This window comes from Microtus oregoni, unplaced genomic scaffold (genome assembly GCF_018167655.1).
Source record: "Microtus oregoni isolate MIOR12 unplaced genomic scaffold, Mior012 000016F_ref0000370, whole genome shotgun sequence".
In the NCBI taxonomy this organism is placed as follows: domain Eukaryota; kingdom Metazoa; phylum Chordata; class Mammalia; order Rodentia; family Cricetidae; genus Microtus; species Microtus oregoni.
The window spans coordinates 4,502,083-4,523,980 of NW_024543075.1; the positions used below are offsets into that span (position 1 = coordinate 4,502,083).

At 40.0% G+C, this 21,898-nt stretch overlaps 1 protein-coding gene across 1 annotated transcript; it reads left to right on the forward strand.

Annotated features, from left to right (window-relative positions):
- Positions 1-905: 905 nt before the first annotated feature.
- LOC121457628 (importin subunit alpha-4-like) lies at positions 906-18,759 on the forward strand. Its single transcript, XM_041666537.1, has 8 exons — positions 906-935; positions 4,421-4,552; positions 5,612-5,740; positions 9,413-9,517; positions 9,614-9,685; positions 9,829-9,991; positions 15,563-15,657; positions 16,258-18,759. Exons 1-8 carry the CDS (start codon positions 906-908, stop codon positions 16,354-16,356), a joined length of 825 nt encoding a protein of 274 aa, XP_041522471.1. The 3' UTR covers positions 16,357-18,759.
- The last annotated feature ends 3,139 nt before the right edge of the window (positions 18,760-21,898 follow it).

The window sequence follows — 21,898 nt, forward strand, 5'->3', positions numbered from 1 at the left end:
CAGCTATCTATATATTTACCTCTTTTTAAATACCTTTCCTTTATTCCAGTTGCCTGTGCAGTGATCAATGAGCTTATTTTTGCTTCATCTCTGTTTTTGCATCTATAGATTTAAGTTGTTTGCACATTTGGGGGCATTTTCCTCCATTATGCACATTTTTCTTCAGCTCTACCTTTTTTTTAAAAAAATAAATAACTTAAATATTTTATTTGTCTGCAGCTAAGGTTGTTAATCCTTATAACGAAAATATACGAAGAATAATGTTACAGTTTTTGGTTAGAATTTAAGTCAGACATTCATTAATATGGAATGTAAATGTAAATGTAAATACCCCAGAAATGTCTTTAAGACATCTGGTCTAATAACTGTCTTTGAATATCACTTTACTTCGGAAGGTTTTGGCAAACAGTTAAATGAAAGCTCAAGAGTTTTCCAAAATTAGTCGTAATTAATAGAACTACTCTGTATTCAAAACTAAAACAATTTTAATAAAACTTTCCTTTCCAAAACAACAGTAAAAGAAACAAGGCATTTTGTAAAGTGTGGTCCTGAACAATCACAGTAAAAATAAATGTATACTTAACTCCCACCTCCTCAACACAGAGGCGGCTTGCAGTCTTGGGACCAAGGCTGTTTCCAACTCTTTGTCCTGGGACTCTTGATGACTCAGATATCAGCTTTGTTGTTGTACTGCAAGCTCCTTGGCTTTGCTCCTTTCAGGTTTTTGGGTTTGTTGTTGTTGTTGTTAATACTGTTACTTAATGTCTTAGTGTTCTGTAGCTGTGAAGAGACACCACGACCACAGCAACTCTTTAAATGGAAAACAGTTAATTGAGGCCTGCTTACAGTTTTGAGGTTTAGTTCATTGTCAGCATGGTGGGGAACATAGTTGCGTGCAGGTAAACATGGTGCTAAAGAAGAATCCTCAGATGGCAGTATGAAAGAGATACTTAGGCTTTTGAAACCCCAAAACCCACCCTCACTGACTTTGTTCCTCCAACAAGGTCACACCCACTCCAACAAAGCCATACCTCCTAATCCTTCAAAAGCATTGCCGTTCCCTGATAACTAATCATTCAGATATACGAGCTTATGGGGGGAACCATTCTTTTCAAGCCGTCACAGTCCACTCTCTGGCCCCATAAGCTGTAGCCGTATCATAATGTGAAAATGCATTCGATTCAGCTTCAAAAGTTTTTAAAAGTCTCAACACCGTTTAAAAGTTTAAAGTTCAGCTGTGCATTGGTGGCACATGCTTTTAACCCCAGCACTCAGGAGGCAAAGGCAGGTGGATATCTGAGTTCAAAGCTAGCCTGGTCTACAGAGCCATTTCCAGGACAGCCAGGGCAACACAGAAATCCTGTCTCAAAAAACAAAAAAAGGTAGATCCTGTACTTAACAACACAGAGGAAAGGGATTACAATGAGGAAATACCGTACAACACAAGAGTGAAAACCAGCAGAGCAAACTCCTAATTCTGCATTTCCATGCCTGATGACCTGTTCAGAACTCCAACTCCTTCCAGTTTTGTTGACTACAACACTCCTCTCTCTTGGGCTGGTTCCACACCCAGTCTTAAGCTTTCTTCAGCAGGTATCCCGTGGCTCTCACATTTCTAACATCTTGGGGTCTCCAAGGCAATCCCTACTTCACCTTCACAGCTTCCCACAATGGCTTTCATGAAGGAACACCACTGCCACACACTTGCCTTCAGCAGATCTCAGATTCCACAACCCATATTTTGCATCCTTGATACTAAGGTCAGAAGCATATGGCCAAAGCTGCCAAGATCTGTTGCTTATTGGGGCTGGAGCTTGGTCCCCTTGTCTAGCTTTCTGTTTTCAGTGGTTTCCTTCACTTAAGGTTTTCTCTAATTCCCTCGTCACAAGTTGGAAACTTAGCTGGATAGGGTCTTGCCCGGAGGTCACCATTTCCTTTTATTCTATTTAGCATTGGACTTTAAACTTTTTATCTCCTTGAACACCGGACTTAGCTCCATTTCTTGGTGCCTTTTTCTTTTCAAACTGTACATTTTTTTTTATTTCTCCTTGTTCAGCTTGCTTGTTCAACATCTACGTAAGATTGAACACTAATAACAACACAGCACAGTCAATACTAGGCTATCTTGAAATCGCCTCTGCAAATGCCATTAATCGAAAAGTCTTCAGTTTACTGTCAGGCAGATTGGGGGTGGGGTGGGCAAGGGCAGAAAACAGCCACACTCTTTGCCAAAATACTGCAAGTATGGTCTCAAGGCTACTTATTAACATTCCTCTTTTCTGAAACCTCTTGGGCCAGGCTGTTGTTGTCTCCATTGCTCTCAGCACCATCTTCCCTGCTCTTACTAGTTTGGCCTGTTAAGCCCCACTTAAAGCTTTCACCTGCTTTCCTAATCCAGAGTCCACATTCTGCCAACAAACTGCATGGCCAGACCTGTCACAGCAACACCCCAGTTTTGGTACAGTTTCTGTGTTAATTGCCGAGAACAGACATCACAAGCACAGCAAATCTTATAAAAGAAAGCGTTTAATCGGGGCTTGCTTACAGTTTTGAAGTTTAGTCCATTGTCACCATGGTGGGGAGCATGGTAGCATGCAGGTAGGCATGGTGCTGGCGCAGTAGCTGAGAACTTGCATTCTGATCCACATACATGAGACAGAAGAGAAAGACACTAGGCCTGGCTTGGGCTTTTGAAACTTCAGAGCCCATCTCCAATGACATACTTACTTTTTCCAGTATGACACACCTGTTCCAACAAAGCCATACTTCCTAGTTCTTCTAAAACAGTTCCACCCCCTAATGACGAAATATTCAAATATATGAGCTGATGGGAGTCATTATATTCAAACCATACTTAGATTATATGGTTTCTTTTGGTGTTGCTCTTGAGTTCCTTCTGATTTTTTTTCCTCCGTAATGCTCCCCCTGACAGTTTGTTTCAAACATGCATAATTGTACCTCTTCCATTCCTTCTCATTCTTTATTCTTTTCATCTCACACAGGTTTGGAATGAGTCCAGATCCAAATTAGTATTTGTTTTCTTCTTATAGGTAATTTGGAATTGTGTTCTCATGATTCTTAGTAATGCTAAAGGTATAAGTTATGTGTAGTTTTATCTGCTCCTCTGACTTGTACGCATGCCTTCTTAAAGGATATGTGCGTTGAGGTAGCTGCTTTTGAAAATTTCAGGCAAAAGGCGTCTTTAATTTGGACACTTAGTAGAAAGGCCTCTGGGTTTCAGATGAGTGAAGAGTTGTGTTTTTGCAGCTGTGAGGACACCAAGGAGAACACACACTACCTCTGTGTACTGAGTCAGTTCACCAGGTCCTGGGGGCTGTGAGGACACCAAGGAGAACCACACTACCTCTGTGTACTGAGTCAGTTCACCAGGTCCTGGGGGCTGTGAGGACACCAAGGAGAACACACACTACCTCTGTGTACTGAGTCAGTTCACCAGGTCCTGGGGGCTGTGAGGACACCAAGGAGAACACACACTACCTCTGTGTACTGAGTCAGTTCACCAGGTCCTGGGGGCTGTGAGGACACCAAGGAGAACCACACTACCTCTGTGTACTGAGTCAGTTCACCAGGTCCTGGGGGCTGGTACCCTGTTTGGTCTTGTTCTTGTAGTTGAAAACTTCAGATGGATGAGGATGTGGCTTAATTTGGGTTTTGGGTCTCATGCAGCCTAGGCTGCTCACCCTCCTGCTCCTTTGGTTACATTTCCCACGTATTGTGATCACACACGTGTGCCATTACACTCAGCACTACGTTATTGTACTTCATGCTTTTCATTTGAGGGCCTTTGTCAAGGTTCAAGTACTGAACCATTCCTTAGCCTATTCACTTTAGTAGTTGGAAAAATTGTATTGGCAGATTATTTTGGGGTCTTCTAGATTTGAAGCAGTGTAGTGTTTTGGCCTCAGACTTGTGTATGAGATAGATCACAATTATTTTTGTGCCTAATTTTTGGGCTCAGGGAAAATTTTGTGCTTGTTTAACAATTTTTATTTATTTTATGTTTGTGTATTATGTTTATGTATGAATGCTGTACCTGTGTGGAGATCAGAGGATGGCTTTCTCTAGTTGGTTCTCTTCTTCCATCTTTATGTTGGTTTCGGGGACCAAACTCAGGTCACCAAGATAAGATAACTTGCAAACTCTTTGCTTGCTAAGCTATCTTGCCAACACATTATTTCTATTTTTATCTATCTGGTACATAAAGTCAGAAATTGGAAACAAGCATCCTAAACTTCTGTCTCATGTTTATGAAAGGTGATCGCAGGTAAGCCCTGAGATAAAAATTATACTTATATCAGTCATGTACACGGTTATCTTTCCCACCAAGTTAAAACAGAAAACTCCTTATTTTTCTATTACAACTTCTGGAATAGCTTTTTTCTGTTTGTACTTCTTATAGATTCTTGTGGACACTGTTTGGGCTCTGTCATACTTGACAGATGGAGGAAATGAGCAGATACAGATGGTTATTGATTCAGGGGTTGTACCATTCCTCGTGCCCCTTCTGAGCCACCAGGAAGTGAAAGTTCAAGTAAGTATTTTCTTTTTTTTTCTTGTATAAAATTCTTTTTTGTTAAGTCCAGCAGCATGCACCTCAGGATTGCCCTAGTTTATCTCCTGAACCCACATTTGTTCATTTGAAATAATTTTTCAGCTTTTCAGTTACATAAGCCATTAAACATAGACCTGCATACATTCCATTATGATTTCAAATAGAAAGACGTGAAACTGTTGGTCTCCACAAATAGCTTTTTCTTCTAGTATCCTGTTAGGAGACAGCATAATGCTTGTCTGATGCCCACGTTCGCCTCCAGCCCCTCTGTCACAGCTCCTTTTCCATCTCACTTAAGCTTTCCGTCTACCTATCTCAGCTCTCTGTCTCTGGGTAGTTTCCAGAGCCTTCCAACTGTGAACCCTGACTCTGTTCTGATTAGGGTCGGCAGTTAGTTCCGCTCGTCATGCTTCTCTGCCGAAGTGTTTTTCTCCCTACAGATGCATGCTGACCCCGGGTAACATTAAATATTATATGAGAAACACAAATGTGTGCCGACTCAGGACCATGTTAAAATGTGTGCTGCTGCTTTGGTCATAAGAACAACTGTTTTTAAAGAAAGGACTTGATGATTTTTAGTTTCCACTGTTTTAAAAACTTTCTTTTTTAGATGCTTTATATTTGTGTGGTTTTGAGGGCAGAGCATGGTTTTGGTTTTCTTTTGTTATTTTCAAGACAAGGTTTCCTCTGTTTAGCCCAGGCTGTCCTAGAACTCGCTCTACAGAGATTAAGATTAGGCTGGTCTCGAATTCACAGATCCTCTTGCTTCTGCCTCCCAAGTGCCCAGATTAAAGGTGTGTGCCATAACTGCTAGGCCTAAAAATCTTTTTTCTAACAAATTTTCACCTATTTTTTGTGGAGTTCTATAATTTTCCGTAGGAGATGGTTGTTTAAAAGTCCTTGCTAGTTTGGTTCTGGCTTTGCTGTAGGGATGAAATAAATGTTCATCATTTGCTCCTCACATCCTCAGAGTTATGAAAACTACAGAGATGACAATTTCATTATAAACATACTTAAAACATGTTCTCCCCTCTCTAGACTGCAGCACTCAGAGCAGTTGGGAACATAGTGACTGGCACTGACGAGCAGACCCAGGTGGTTCTTAACTGCGATGTCCTGTCCCACTTCCCAAACCTCTTATCACACCCGAAAGAGAAAATAAATAAGGTAAAGGCACACACTGCCCTTCTTCTGTCTGTGGCTGTTTCCTTGCTGCTGTTACGATGTGTTTTCTCACTCAGGGTCCTGGCATTCAAGATGAGGATGGTTGTAAGTGGATCTTTAAAACTGTTTTAGTTTCTGTTGCCTTTAGTCTTACTATCATCACAATAAAATTTTTGGACTACTTATGTGCTTATAGATTGAACAGTATCATTAAATTAGTAACCAGTATGCAAAAACATATAGTCTCTCACTAAAATAACTGGTAATTTTAAAAGTTATTTTCCTACAAAATTAGAATAGACCTAATTCTAAAGGTGTCATGCCTTCTATCAAAGATGATAAAAATTTACTTTTAAAAGTTTCAAATTTATTTAAAAATTTATTATTAGTTGTATAGTAGATAATTATTTAAGAGTTTTATGGCTTATTTCACATACCATGTTTTTTTAATTGATATTATTGAACTATACATTTTTCTCTGCTCCCCTCCTCTTTTCTCCCCTCCCCTCAACCCTCTTTCATAGTCCCCATGCTCCCAATTTACTCAGGAGATCTTGTCTTTTTCTTCTTCCCATATAGATTAGATCAATGTATATCTATCCCTCTTAAGGTCCTCATTGTTCTCTAGGTTCTCTGATCTTATGATTTCTGGGTTGGTTTTCTTTGCTTTATGTCTAAAAGCCACTTGTGAGTGAGTACATATGTTTTTCTGGGTCTGGTAACCTCACTCAAAATGATGTTTTCTAGCTCCACCCATTTGCCTAAAAATTTAAAGATACCATTTTTTTCTGCTGTGTAGTACTCCATTGTGTAAATGTACCACATTTTCCTTATCCATTCTTCGGTCGAGGGGCATTTTAGGTGTTTCCAGGTTCTGATTATGACAAACAATGCTGCTATGAACATAGTTGAGCACATGTCCTTGTAGTACAATTGAGCAAAAAAAAAAAAAGTGATATTACTGGGTCTTGAGGAAGGTTGATTCCTAATTTTCTGAGAAATTATCATAATGATATACAAAGGTGCTGTACCAGCTTCACTCCCACCAGCAATACCCCACATCCTCTCCAGCATAAGCTTGTCATCAGTGTTTTTGATCTTGGCCCTTCTTACAGGTGTAAGATGGAATCTCAGAGTTGTTTTGATTTGCATTTCTCTGATGACTAAGGATGTGGAGCATTTCCTTAAGTGTCTCTCAGCCATTTTTAGATTCCTCTGTTGAGAGTTCTCTATTTCGGTCTGTACCCCATTTTTTTAAAATTGGATTATTTGTTCTTTTGATGACCAATTTTTTGAGTTCTTTGTATATTTTGGAGATCAGTCCTCTGTCCGATGTGGGATTAGTGAAGCGGGCTGTCATTTTGTCTTGTTGACCATGTCCTTTGCTTTACAAAAGCTTCTCAGTTTCGGGAGGTTCCAGTTACTGTTTCTCTCGGTGTCTGTGCTACTGGGGTTATATTTAGAAAGTGGTCTCCTGTGCCAGTGCATTCAAGGGTACTTCCTACTTTCTCTTCTGTGAGGTTCAGTGTGGTTGGCTTTGTGTTGAAGTCTTTGATCTATTTGGAGTTGAGCTTTGTGCATGGTGATAGACTTAGATCTATTTTCATTCTTCTACATGTTTTTGTTGTTGTTGTTTTTTTTTTTTTGTTTCTCGAGACAGGGTTTTTCTGTGGCTTTGGAGCCTGTCCTGGAACTAGCTCTGTAGACCAGGCTGGTCTCGAACTCACAGAGATCCACCTGCCTCTGCCTCCCGAGTGCTGGGATGAAAGGCGTGCGCCACCATCACCCGGCTTCTTCTACATGTTTATCCAGTTATGCCAGTATCATTTGTTAAATATGCTTTTTTTTTCCATTTTATATTTTTTGCTTCTTTGTCAAAAATCAGGTGTTTGTAGGTGTGTGGATTAAATCTGGGTCTTTGATTCTGTTTCATTGGTCCTCCTGTCTGTTTTTATGCTAATACCAGGCTGCAGATCTATAGTAGAGTTTGAAGTCAGGAGTTATGATGCCTCCAGAAGTTTTTTTATTGTACAGGATTGTTTTGCCTATCCTATACCGTGTTTCAAAGTTCATTTAAAACAATGGATTAGAGCTCTCGCTTTCTCTCTCTCTCTCTCTCTCTCTCTCTCTCTCTCTCTCTCTGTGTGTGTGTATGTGTGTGTGTGTAGAACCAAAGTTAACATCAGGTATCTTTCTTAGTTACTTTCTACATGTATTTTTTTCCTTTCTTTTTAAAATTTGTTTTTATTGAACTGTACATTTTCTCTGCTCCCCTCCCTTCCTCTCTCCTCCCTCTACATGTATTTCTTTAAAATTACTTTTACATTAGTTCTGTGTCTTTTCAGTGTACGGGCGGATGGGTATGTGCATCTGGCATCAGCTCTCTGGAGCTGGAGGCACAGGCGGTTGTCAGCCACCCAGTGTGGTTCCGAGGAGCTGAGCTCTGATTCTGGAGAAGAACAGTCCATGTTCTTTGTCTTGGAGCCATCTCTCTAGCTCCTCCACCTTGTATTTTGAGTCAGGGTCTCTCATTGGACATGGGCACCACAGACCCCTTCTCTCTGCCTCAGTTGTGCTCCAGGTAGAGATGCCACTGAGCCCAACTTTTACCTGGATGCTGGAGATCCATCAGATGTTCATGCTTGCATGGCAAGCCGTTCCCCAACACAGCCACTTCCCAGAGCCCTGACTTGATTTGCTTTTATGGCTGAATAAGCCATTCTGTTTGTATGTATGTGCCTCATTTTCCTCATTTGCCTGTTGGTTGACACTGGGGTTGTTCATATCTTATGTCTGTTGTAATTAATGCTGCAGAAAACACTGACACCTCAGGGACTGTTTCAGTCCTTGGTTTAATTTCCTTTCTGACATACTGGAAGTTGCTGAGTCATGGCAATTGTGTGGTAGCTTTTTGAGGAATCTTCAGACTTTCATTAATGGCTGTACTTGACTGTATATTAGGGTTTTGCTTTCTCTGCAGCTGTGAGTATAGACGCTTGTCACCATGCATCTTGACACAGGTGCTGAGCATCAGGACCTCGGCACCTTACCCAATGATCCTTCTCCCCCGCCTCATGCTTTCCAATAAACTACAGCTCTTTAATACAAGTAGTGTTGACGAGTGTTTGGAAACTCCATTCTTCTGGCCTGCCTTTCAAAAAGAGAATGAAATGTACCCCTAGGCTAAAGATTTGGGTCTGTTTTATTTGTTGCCATATCACCATTGCCTAGAACAATATGTAGCTTTAGCTAGGCTTACAGATTATTGAATAAATAATGGTTTAAGTGGACACAGAAGTATTGGGGAAGGAGGCTTCCCTTTAATGAAATGGGAGGTCTGAGTTGGCTGAATCACATGTTAAAATGCTAGCCATGTAAACCTGACAACCTGAGTTTGATCTCTGGAACCGCATGCTGGAGGGAAGTACCGACCTGCACATGCGCACCATGGCATGCATGGGCACATCCATTTACTTGTTTACAAGCACTAGACTCACATAAAATGATAGTAAGTAAAAGAAAATGGAGGTCTTAACCAGTCACATTTTAGACACGGTCACTTTAACCCTACTCAGGAGATTTTGTTATCAAATATTTATAATATTAAAAAGAGAAAAGTACAGGTAATAAATATAGTTTTTCCAATAAAACTGACCCATATTTTGTTCACTACAGGAAGCAGTTTGGTTCCTTCCCAATATAACAGCAGGCAATCAGCAGCAAGTTCAAGCTGTAATAGATGCTGGATTAATCCCCATGATCATTCACCAGCTTGCTAAGGTCAGTCATATCATTAATACATTGTTTACCTTAATTTATTACAACCCAGACTTTTGGATAAAGAATTTATTTCATGAATTTGTTTTTACTCTCCAGGGGGACTTTGGAACTCAGAAGGAAGCTGCTTGGGCAATTAGCAACTTGACGATAAGTGGCAGAAAAGATCAAGTGAGTTTGGAAAAATGTAACTGTCACTGTTACTAACTGCAGCAAGGACTTCTGATTCTCAGAAGTTACTGAACATTTTCTTCTACTGCAGTTTCTAGAGGGAAAGAGAATTCTTAGATTCTTTCTTCTTTTGTATTGTCTAGGTGGAGTACCTAGTACAACAGAATGTAATACCACCATTCTGTAACTTACTGTCGGTGAAAGACTCTCAGGTGGTTCAGGTGGTTCTGGATGGTCTTAAAAACATCCTGATAATGGCTGGTGATGAAGCGAGCACAATAGCTGAAATAATAGAGGAATGCGGAGGTGAGTAGGTGAATATTGGCGTTCTAAAATACTGGTTCCTCTCAGCTCAGCTTACTAGAAAATTACTACAGGCTCACTGTTAATTAAGTGACCAGAGTATTTTCCTGGTCTTATGTAGCATATTAGCATTGCTGAAGGATTTTCACAAAAGAATACAGTAGTTCATACTTTAGAAATACTGGTCATGAAGTCACTTTTCCTGGAGGTTGATGGATTTTAGGAAATACTCATTATTACATTGGTTTGTTTTCCATCGCCATACCAGAAATATGTGAGGCTAAGTGCTTAGAAAAGCAAGGTTTCTTGAAGTAATAAGGGTGGCGGCGCTGCATTCCCAACACCCCGGCCGCCTGCCCAGCTAGCTTATGCCCCGAAATAATTACACGGATACTGTATTCCTCCAAACACTGCCTGGCCCATTCTCTTCTAGGCTAATTCTCACATATTAATTTAGCCCACCTCTAATCATCTGTATGTAGCACCCCAAGGTGCGCTTACCGGGGAGATTCCAGCCTAGTCCATCCTGGGTCAGAGCTTCATCCTGGGAGCGGGGCATGGCGTCTCTCTCTGAGGCGTCTGCTCCCGAGAGAGCTGTGGAGTCTCTGACCTCACTTCCTCTTCCTCCCAGCGTTCTGTTCTGTCTACTCCTCCCACCTATCCTCTAACCAATAAAATGGACCAGGGCAGTTCCTTTATTAGCCAATGACCTTCCTCCATCATTTCCCCTTTTTCGGTTTAAACAAAAAAAAAAAGCTTTAACATAGCAAAATTACATATAACAAAACAGTTATCAAGTAAAAGTTACAATAATCTTTATCATAACTAAGGAAAACTATAACTATAACTAACTATTCTTAACTCCATCAAAGACTCCAGAAAGATATAATATTACCTAAGTAAACAAGAACTAAGAAACTTCAAACTCTAGAAATGACAAAGACATCTCGCTGCCTGGACAGTCACCCAAAGTTCTTTTGTACCGTTGGGGCATCCATCTTCAGCCTTCAGGCCCATGGTATCCAGCAGACATTTCCATAAAGCAGGAAAATTCAAAGTCAGTTCAGTCACTATCTGTTGTGTCCTGCAGAATGTCTCGCAGACTCTTTCATGAATCAGGAACCCCGAAAGATCATCTCACCTTAGGCAAGTTCAGTAGTCCTCTCTCTGCGGGTTCTCTGTGTCCAGTTTATGCAATAGTCCAGGCAAGAGCAGTTTCTTGCCCAAATGGCTATCAAACTCCATAAGGTGCCTCTTCGATGCCCATCTTCCTCTTGAAGTACATTGGTGCTGCCAGGAGCAGAGTGTCTCATTGTCATGAAAAGTCATCAGTTATTAAAACATTAAATGTCCTATTCTGTAATCTTTGAAAGACATGAAGAATGTCTATCTAAAATATATCTCTATATATCTAGAAAATATTAACTAACATGACTACAAACTTGACTATTACGATTATCTATCAACAACCTATATTTCCTAATTATACATTACATTTTAATAATGAACTACACAATCACAATACCTTAATAAAGATCAGAAATACATATATATATAACAAAATTGACCATAAATCTCTATCAATAAAGCAAAATCTATACTAATGCAAATTATTCATACCTATATCATATCCCCCTTTAAATGAAAAAGAACATTTATAAACATTTTTTGGGAATATGGGCGCAGTTATTTCTCTCCAAACTGCTTCCTGCTGAATGGGGGCGTCGTTAACTAGGTCTTTCATGGTATAACCTGTGTGCTAGTTTCATCTCAGTTGGCAGTTGAGCGAAGCAATTTTTTGAAGGCGTGCACAGGAACCATTCAGGAGGACGTGGTCCATCATACCAAATCGGAATAGAAGAAATGAACAGTGTCTCATCCTCTGTGAAAACAAAATAAGAAACTCCTTTCCAAAGCATCATGTCATTAGATCCAAATTTCAAAGTCAAGGCATTTTCAAAATATCTATGTTGGATTAGTTCAGCAGCATTTATAAATAAATATCTTTTAGCAGCTGTTGCTCCTTTCTCAGCATTCAAATAATTCAAAGAGAGCATAATAGCATACAGTATCAAAATTCTCTGTGTATTTTCCATCTTTGTGCAGCTTTGTTTTAACCTCTATTTTGTTTATTTTTACTTTTAACTCTTTGCTTTTTGAGACAGGTTCTCTGTATCTTTGACCTGAAGTAACTCTGTAGACCAGGCTGTCTTTGAACTCTCAAAGATCCGCCTGTCTCTGCCTCCCAGGCATTTGGGATTAAAGGTGTACACTACTACACCTTGAACTCACAGAGATCTGTTTGTCTCTGCCTTCTAGGCACTGGGATTAAAGGCGTGTGCTACCACACACAACAACTCTCTTCCTTTTTTTATGTTTTTTACTTTAAGAACTTCAACTTTTAGTCTGCATATATTTTTAACACACTTTAAACCATTCAGAAATTTTCTCTGTCTTTGAATCTCTCTTTACTGTATATCTCTCTTTTTCTGACCACATGAATCTTTAATTTACCAAGCGATATCAGTAGGATTAAAGGCATGGCTTTGCCAGCTAGATCCAGTCCATTCCTTAGCTTTCCAGCCTCATGGCTGAGGTACTGGCTTTAGCCAGCAAGCGAGCTTCAGCAGCCTGTGCTTGCAAACCGCACAAGCTGCCTGCGTAAAAGAGTCAGAGTTTGCCCTGGCAGGACGGCCCAGAAAGCCGGCATTTTTAAACAGCGCAGTTCTTTTCCTGTTATGGCTGAAAACCGAAAAGCATGTGTTCAGCTTTTCGTCAACACCGTTTAAGTGTTTCCTGGCAGGACCTCTTAATGAGCTGCAGGCTTTGCAGCTAAAGCTGAGTCAGGAAGCCTCTCTTAGATGAGGTGCTTGCTTGCCTCTAGCAAGCAGAGTAGAACCGAGAAATTGCTGCTACCAAGAAACCAGGCACAATGCTTTCATTTTGTTCTAGAATTACTTCCCAAGCTGTCTCAGGCTTTATGTGGAAGCAGTTGTCCATGTGGGCGCCATATGAAGTAATAAGGGTGGCGGCGCTGCATTCCCAACACCCCAGCCGCCTGCCCAGCTAGCTTATGCCCCGAAATAATTACACGGATACTGTATTCCTCCAAACACTGCCTGGCCCATTCTCTTCTAGGCTAATTCTCACATATTAATTTAGCCCACCTCTAATCATCTGTATGTAGCACCCCAAGGTGCGCTTACCGGGGAGATTCCAGCCTAGTCCATCCTGGGTCAGAGCTTCATCCTGGGAGCGGGGCATGGCGTCTCTCTCTGAGGCGTCTGCTCCCGAGAGAGCTGTGGAGTCTCTGACCTCACTTCCTCTTCCTCCCAGCGTTCTGTTCTGTCTACTCCTCCCACCTATCCTCTAACCAATAAAATGGACCAGGGCAGTTCCTTTATTAGCCAATGACCTTCCTCCATCAGTTTCTTTAGCTGGGAATTGTGGAACGTGAAAGCGTAAGACAGAATGGTTGTTGAATTAGTGTGTAATGTACGGACACGTATGCCTCTAGGAATGTCCTCGGCTGGAGCAGCAGGACAGAACACATAAGAGAATACAAGACAGATCCAGGGTCAGACTCAGTGCTTTGCAATAACGTACAGTGTAAGATAAAGCTAAGGATGGTTCTGCAAAAGCTTTACTAACTCTTCTAAGGCCAGATCCCCAACATCAAACCTTCAGTAGGCCCCATTACTTAATGGTCCTTAAAGTCCTCCCAACAACTCAGTTCTGAGGACCAAACCACAGCATTCATTTTGAAGTCACAGTGTACAATGTTAAACCTGGTGGACTAGTCGAGTAGGTAAAAGTTTTCTTTACTCCATTCTCAAACTCTAGACAAAGCAAACACATTATTTTTATGTTATACATAGTACCATGTGTCTGGGTAGACCCTTCTTTGGGAAGTGGTTGCCCAATTGTGTGTGTCTTGTTTGAATTCCAAAAGTTGGAAGGACTTTTAGGATTTTTACAAAAGCGTGTTGATGTTAATTGGACTGAAGTCATTTATTTAGTATTATAATTTCTGGTAAGGACATAATGAAATACATATTTAAAAATTCTGTTCTTAAAAAGTACCTGTTCTGTATGTACTAAAGTATCCAGACATTGCTATAAAACTATAAGCAGTGATTTGTTTGTTTGCATTTTGTTAGCTCTGTAGTTTACCCAGCTTATGCTTTAGAGAATATAAATGCAATAGCCTCACAGATCAATAAAAACAGAAAGGTATGTGAGAGTTTTGTTCAAGATCGTGTAAATAGTTTCGATACACGCAAATTCATGCTCATGCTTTTATTACGATATCTTTTAAGATAAAAATTAATTTCATAGTCAAGTTCATAACCCAGTAATTTTGAATAGCTTAGACAATTCTTTCTTTAATGTTAAAGTTATGTTTGTTCCTGTTGGAGTAATAATCACAATGTGTAATACCGTCTTATAAAGCATTTTCATTTATTAGTGTTGACACCTATTTCTTCATATTCTGATTTGTATATAATATTTTAAAAGTCAGCTGGTTTAATATGTTAAAAAATGTTATCTCCTGGATGAATACTAAGGTTTTAATTACATAAAGTTGTGCACCTGGTACATGAAGTCTGTGGTACAATGGAACTATAAAAGATTCTCTCAATTGCGCACAAGTGTGCACACCTGTATGCAGCACTCGATAGAAGCAGGGGACCTCAAGTTCAAGTCCAGAGTTGACTACACAGTCTTGTCTCATAAAATCTGAAAAGGAGATGAGTGATGAATACTTCCTCCTTCTGCTGTTCATACCTGTGGAACATAACCTGTTCATTTCGTTATTGTTTTTTCGAGACAGGTTTTCTCCATATAACTTTGTGCCTGTCCTGGAACTTGCTCTGTAGACCAGGCTGACCTCAAACTCACAGAGATCCGCCTGCCTCTGCTTCCCATGTGCTGGGATTAAACATGCGCCACCATTGCCATACTCCCTTTCTGAAATGCAGTGTTTTTGATGTAAAGCTTCCTTCAATTTAGTTCTAAAGACCTACATTCAGAAAACTGTGGAAGAGCTATCATGATTGTATTGAAACCTTTTGGGAGGTTTTCCGATCTTATACTGTCATTAACTTGCCATGCACCAAGAAGCAAACCCCTGTCATCTCTGTCAGATGGAATGTTTTGGTGACTGAGTTGGGTTTTTGTTTGTTTGTTTGTTTTTGGTTTGTGAGACCAGGGAATATCAAATACTTTTAAGGGGGAAGGAATTAATCTGCTGATGGTTGGGTTTTTGCGTGTTCTTTCAGACTGTTACTTTTTTTTTTTAAAGATTTATTTTATGTACCTACATGCACATCTTTATTCCAGAAGAGGGCATCAGATCCCACTATGGATGGTTGTGCTTCACAATGTGGTTGATGGGAATTTACCCAGGTCCTCAGGAAGAGCAGCCAGTGCTCTTCACTGGTGAGCCACCTCTCCAGATCTTAGACGGTCATATTTGAGTGAGAAAAGGCATACTCTGAGGTTCATAGAGCTTTTCTGTAACTAGATTATGCAGATTACTACCACCTTAATTATTCTTATATTTTTTGTCAGGTTTGGAGAAAATTGAAGTTTTGCAGCAACATGAAAATGAAGACATATATAAATTAGCATTTGAAATCATAGATCAATATTTCTCTGGTGATGATGTAAGTAAATATTAAAATATAGATGTCTGCATGTAATGGGCATTTACTTAGAATTTTTCTCTTATTCTTTCTTTATTTATTTAAATTTTTTAAAATATTTATTTATTTATTATGTATACAATATTCTTTCTGTGTGTATGCCTGAAGGCCAGAAGAGGGCACCAGACCTCATTACAGATGGTTGTGAGCCACCATGTGGTTGCTGGGAATTGAACTCAAGACCTTTGGAAGAGCAGGCAATGCTCTTAATCTTTGAGCCATCTCTCCAGCCCCTTTCTCTTATTCTTAATGTGCACGAAATTTGTTTTGTTTTCTATTAGATACTCCACTAATCACTTTCTTAAACATTTTATTCACAATTTCACTATAAGGAAAAATTATAAAAGCATTTCTTGTTACAGTTTTATAATCTATTAACTGGAAAGAGATAATTCTGGAAATGACACTCACGTGAAGTGATATGGAAACTTATTAAGCCAAGCACCTTTTAAAAATTATTCAATTGTGTTTGTTTAATATATCATGAAATTATCACTAATTTACCTGGATATTTTTAGGCAGTTAAAATATTCATTTGGAGTTTTCTCTTTGTTTTTATAGATTGATGAAGATCCCAGCCTCATTCCTGAAGCAACACAAGGAGGTACTTACAACTTTGATCCAACAGCCAACCTCCAGACAAAGGAATTTAATTTCTAAGGTCCATTAAGTGCAGCATCGTTCATTCAATACAAACACCACCAGATGGCCACCAAGCGATAAGACAGCAAGCAGCAGAAGGCTCCCAGCACTCTTGCCTCTTGGTTTTGATGCTTCTAAAGCAAGCCATGTCTCAGTCACTTTGCAGTTGCCAAAAGTCACTCTCACATGGACTGTAAATGCATATGCATGATTTCCTGAACTGTTTTAGAATTCTCCTTAACAATCTCAACTACCCTATTTTTCCATGTTCCCTGGTGCCACATGCTGACAACTGCAGTCTCCAGTTAGAATTCTCCATAGTGGTGACGTATCAGCTGCCCGCTGGTACTCCTTTGGAAAAAGGTGCACTGTGGATCAAGACTCTTTGGTATGATGTATATTCGTGTTGGAAGACTACAGAGGTGCAGTGTGATCTGAGCCTCCATCATTGTCCTCCACAAACATATTTTCATATTCTTATGTGGAAGAATTAAAGTACAAGCCAAATGATTTTCATTGGTGGAACTGACACAAAAAAGTAATAACTTAAAAACAAGAAACTTGGTTATTGATTAAAAAAGATAAGTTTTTTAAAACTGTACTTCACCTACCATTAATTGATGTGTTTATTATCTGCCTCAGAAGCCAGGGTTGGAGCAAGAGCTTTAGATACCAATGGTAATGCTTTCGCCATTATACCTAATTTTTGAGAACAGCAAACCCTATTTGACCACTCACTCAGCCTGTGTGTTCCTGCTGTTTTGAATAATCAAATGCTGTGCATGGTCTCTACCTGAGCTGCAACCTGTTACAGACTTGAACTTCTGTTAAGTTGAAAGCAAGAGTCCCTGACTACAAAAAAATACGTCAATAAATAAATACGTCAAAACAGGAATGGAAAAGGTCTAAAATACTCATTGGTAATGTTTTAAGATAGTCTTGCTTTCAGCTTCCAGGAGTTATTTTTTTTTTAATTTGATAATTGGATATGGTTGATTTATATTGGGTTTAAACTGTGGAGCTTTCATGTTTACTGTAATTTAGTCTTAAAACATTTTTTACTTAGTAACCAGTACTTTTGATAAAGTGGTGGCAACCAACCAGCAACTCTTTAGAAGTGTTCCAAGACTTCATTCTTGAGGATCGGGGAGCTCATTCCGTTCCCACTCAGAGCATCCGCACGTTAAAGAGAAAGCCAGGATCTGTACAGAGGAATGATGTGCAGTTATTTAACTCAGCCCGATTTGCAGAGCTCTTTCATCTGTAAAACTGGTATTACTATGTAAAGTTGTTGCTTTTGGCAAATTGTCTGACCCGGATATTGATGGATGAATATGGATTTGCAGTTTTTTAAACTAAATAATTTGTGCTGTCACAGAAATGGTTTGTTGCTCTTGTTCACTGGGTATAATTTCCCAATGCATTGATGTGAAGGGATAGAAATCTAAGTTAGTGTTCAGATGGGGGCGTGTCTACTGTGACGAAGAGGAGCCAATGCCATCAGAGCTTTGTGAGCCAGCTGGGGTGTTTTCCCCGAGAGACAACACAGCAGGTGTGCTTCATTACAGAGGTGTGTATCTGCCAAGGTGGAGCCACTTTAAAGAGTGAGCTTTGTCTTGTATCCAAAATGGATACAAGCGTATGTTTAAACTGCAAGATTTTTACTTGCTAGAGAATCTGTTTTAATATAGTGGTTTGGCCTCTGATTATTTATAGGTTTTATAAATTTTAGAATCAATTTCTCTTTAAGGTGGCTCAGATTTTTCAACTCTTGTGCACATAAAATTGAGTTGAAGTTCATTGTGCCTTTTTTTCTTTACCCAAATTTTGAGTTAAAGCTTCATATGGTAACTGCATCCTGTTCAAACACCTGTCTAAATTTTGAAACTGTGTAGTGTTCACTAAAAGAAGGAATAACAAAGAATGAATTAAGGTCACAAACTTTGGTGAAACCCTTAAAGTCCAAATCTTCTTGATGTTGTGAATTGTCCCCCTTCAGGTTTAGTTTCTTCTGGACTCTCCCTACTTAACTGACAGTTACCTTCTAAAATTTGCACACATTGAGATGAAAATTGGGCCTCTACTGTGATGATCCCTATTTCCTCTCGCGTCCTAAGTGCAAACTAACCTTTAAGTAACAGTAGCATCAAGCAGTGCAGACTTGTGCGTCGGCTTGATTCAGTTTGCCGTGACCTTACCAGGCCTGAATTGGAATCGCACCATTTCGTAGACAAAGGAACTGAGTGTATTGCTGCACTTTTAAGTTTTCAAAACAGTGTTTTAAAATTGCATTGTTTTTATTTTTTTTTAAACTCAGTTTAAAAATAACTAAAATGTTCTTTCAAAAGAGGCATCTAAACGTGTTCCTAATTTTGTATATGGGCTTAGGTTTTTGTAACCAATAAAAAAGCTGCTATCAAATATGATAAAACATTGAAAGATTTATTTTTAAAAATAATTGTTTAGCTTGTTTTCTGTGTGGTTAAGTTTAACTTTGGAAATGTCTTCAAGTGCCAGCCACAGTGATGGTAAAGCATTAGTGACTGCCTTTGTTTTTTGATGTCTCCTTTCTACCACAACAGTGACTAACCAGTAGCTACCCTAGAGAATATTTTGTGGCACATCAGAAGTACCAACGTGTATAATTCCCCAAGCCATCAAAACAGTAACCCCGTGACCCAGGGGCTTCAAACCTCAGAAATGGGTGCAGATCTGGCAGCGAGAGGTCATGTCAAGTCCAGCTGTCTGTTCCAGGCTGTCTTCCACTCTTGAGCCTGGAGGGTTCCTTCCTGGCTTCTGATGGTGAACGGCAATCCTTGGCTCATAAGTTCATCCTGCCATTCTTTGCCAATCTGTAATTTAGGGGGAAAACCATTATTTGGAAAAATAGTGTGGTTATGATTTTGATGCAACAAACTAGCCATTCAGAGTAAGGCTGCCTAAGCTATAAAAGCATGTAACTGTAACAGAAAGTAGTCATTGAAGTAACCGTGAAAGTGTTCCCTATCGAGGTAGAAGTGTAGCTCAGAATGAAATCTTGGATTAGTAAGAAGAACAAAGAAGCAGCTGGACTTTTGAGCATAGAGATATTCTTCTGTATGCTGCCACTTCAGACTACCTGTAAAAGATGTATAAGAAAATCAATGTGATCATGTGATCTTTCCATCGCTTCCTTCCGAGGTGCCTCTTCTTTAGGGCATTCGTTGTCACAGGTAAACCAACAGCACCTGGCTTTCAGATAGCCTTTTTGTGACTTTTTAAAACACTTTTTGACCTATATTTTTTTTTTGTTTTGATATTTTTCTTTTATTGAAAATAGATTTTTTTTCAGTTAGGTATGGTATCACACACCTTTAATGCCAACACTCTGGAGGCAGCGTCAGGCAGATCTCCGAGTTTGAGGCCAGCCTGGTCTACAGAGTGAGTTGTTCAGCACAACAAAGGCTGCACAGAGAAACCCTGTCTTTATAAAACAAAAATAAAAAGAGAGAAATTTTTTTCGTCCAATACATTCTGTTTATGGTTCCCCTATCATTGGCTCTCGTTGGTTTGTTTTGTCCTGTTCTTATTTGTTTTATTTTACTATTATTGTTTCGATCTGGATGGAGGGGAGGCAGAATTGACCTATAATTTTTAAACTTCTGGAAAACTTTTAACTCTTGGAGGGAAGGGGGTGTGTAATTTATATTTATTAACCTGATTCTTAATTCAACTGGCCTAAAAAGTGCTCATGAACCCACCTTGAAGCTTAAAAGAAAACTTTTCGTGCAGACGCAAAAGACTGGGACTGCAGGACTTGGAAATGTATGTAGAGATCAGTCATCAAGAAGGGTGTTCAGGAAAACAGTTGTGCAAGACTCGGAAATGTATGTGGAAATCAGTCATCAAGAAGGGTGCTCGGGAAAACGGTTGTGGGAATACAGTCTGTCCCCATGATCTCTTAGCTCAACCGGTAGTGCAACTCATTTCAGTCCATTTCAAGCTGTTGGGTAATTGATTGTTGAGGTGTTCTCCTGTGCACTATGAGATGATTAGCCTCATCTGTGGCTCATACTCACTAGGTCCTAGTTAGCACCTCATGCTCTTCCAGTCCAGACACCTGAACATGACATTCCTAAATGTCTCCTGGGGCCCGACTTCCATCCTTGTACACTGTTGGTCTAAATCAATTCCTGTGTAAAAGGCCCAGCTAAGACAGTGTGTGACCAGTTGTAGGCTGTTCTCAGAGGTCAGCAATTCCAGTGAGTTAGTGTTGGCCCTAAGGCAGCGTAGTTTGAAAACTTTCATGCTCATCACTTCCTAAGTCACACAGAATTTTGTTCCCTTGGAAAGCTTACAAGGGTATTGAGTAATACAGGAGCGATGTAGAGAGATGGAGTGGCACGCTCCAGATCCTGAGTACACATTCCAGAACCATTAAATAAAGTGGGTACCAGTGCTAAGGAATGGTATCCTCTGCATGCCCCGGCATTCCCTTAAAAATTACCGTCTGCCTTTTGAATGGCTCCCTTCCCAATGACGGTGTCCAAAGACAAAACCTTGTTAAGCTGAAAAATAAGGAATGTCTTCATGCAGTAGCAGCTTTACTAGTTTTATGCAGCTGCGAACCTGTGTTCCAGAGCATACATTTACATCCATGTGTTATTTTGGAGATAAAACCAGATTTTTGAGGCAGCCATTTTATGGGATAAGATTGAGAAGTAACGAGTCACTTCAAAGGAGCTTGGTCTGCAGTGTTGGCTGCTGTTGCTATGGAGTTCCCTCCTATCCCTGAAAAACATTTCTCGAATGGCTGTCGTTACAAGTGTGATTAGAACTAGTGCTTGATTTTTTTCAGAGAGCAGAAGAGACTGAGCTGTTTTTACAAGAGCCCCTCACACACACACACCAGAGCACCCATGCATTGGCCCCGTCCTGGTTGTAAATTGAGCCTGGTTCCTGTCAACTTAAACAGGCTGTGTACCCCAACAATGAGTAGTGTAACCAGCTTCCGTCCTCTCGACCCTTAATTCTAGTGTGGGAAAAGAGAGTTTCAATCATTTTCCAACTCTTGGACTTGGAGTGAACAGCCTGAACTCCCTTTGCCCAATCACATAGGCATCTGCCTGTCTGAAACTTAAATTTCATACTATCTCATTTCAGTTTTCCTTATCATATTCTTTTAACTCTATCTGTGCCTTGACAGTAATTTTTTCTTAATGAATGGTTTTGACTAAGCCTTTAGAAACATTAAGATATTTATTGAGCATCCTATCTCATGCCAGGCACTACACTAGGGCATAGGATAAACAACTGTCAGGAAGAGGCCTGCTCAGAAAGGCTAGCGAGCGTTCCCTGAAGGTCAGTTGTGCTTTTGATTTAGTGCAGTACTCTTGACCTGGTGAAGATCTGTCCAGCTGTATTTTCTCCAAACTGAAGCAAGAGCAGGGGTTGACTTGGCAGTTTCGCTGAAAAATGTGGAGGTGGGAAAACTACACAGGCATTGTGGGGTGTACAAAAGGGTGTACAAGGTTGTGATGAGAATCAACGGAGAGGGGTAAGTAGGGCCAGCAAGGGGCTG

What these genes read in the sequence shown, in the direction of transcription:
- LOC121457628 (XM_041666537.1), top strand. Translation starts at nt 906, where the DNA reads ATGGTGCTAAAGAAGAATCCTCAGATGGCA. An exon ending in AGAAGAATCCTCAGATGGCA is followed by an intron (nt 936 to 4,420) that starts GTATGAAAGAGA and finishes TACTTCTTATAG; the next exon opens with ATTCTTGTGGACACTGTTTG. An exon ending in AATATTTCTCTGGTGATGAT is followed by an intron (nt 15,658 to 16,257) that starts GTAAGTAAATAT and finishes TTGTTTTTATAG; the next exon opens with ATTGATGAAGATCCCAGCCT.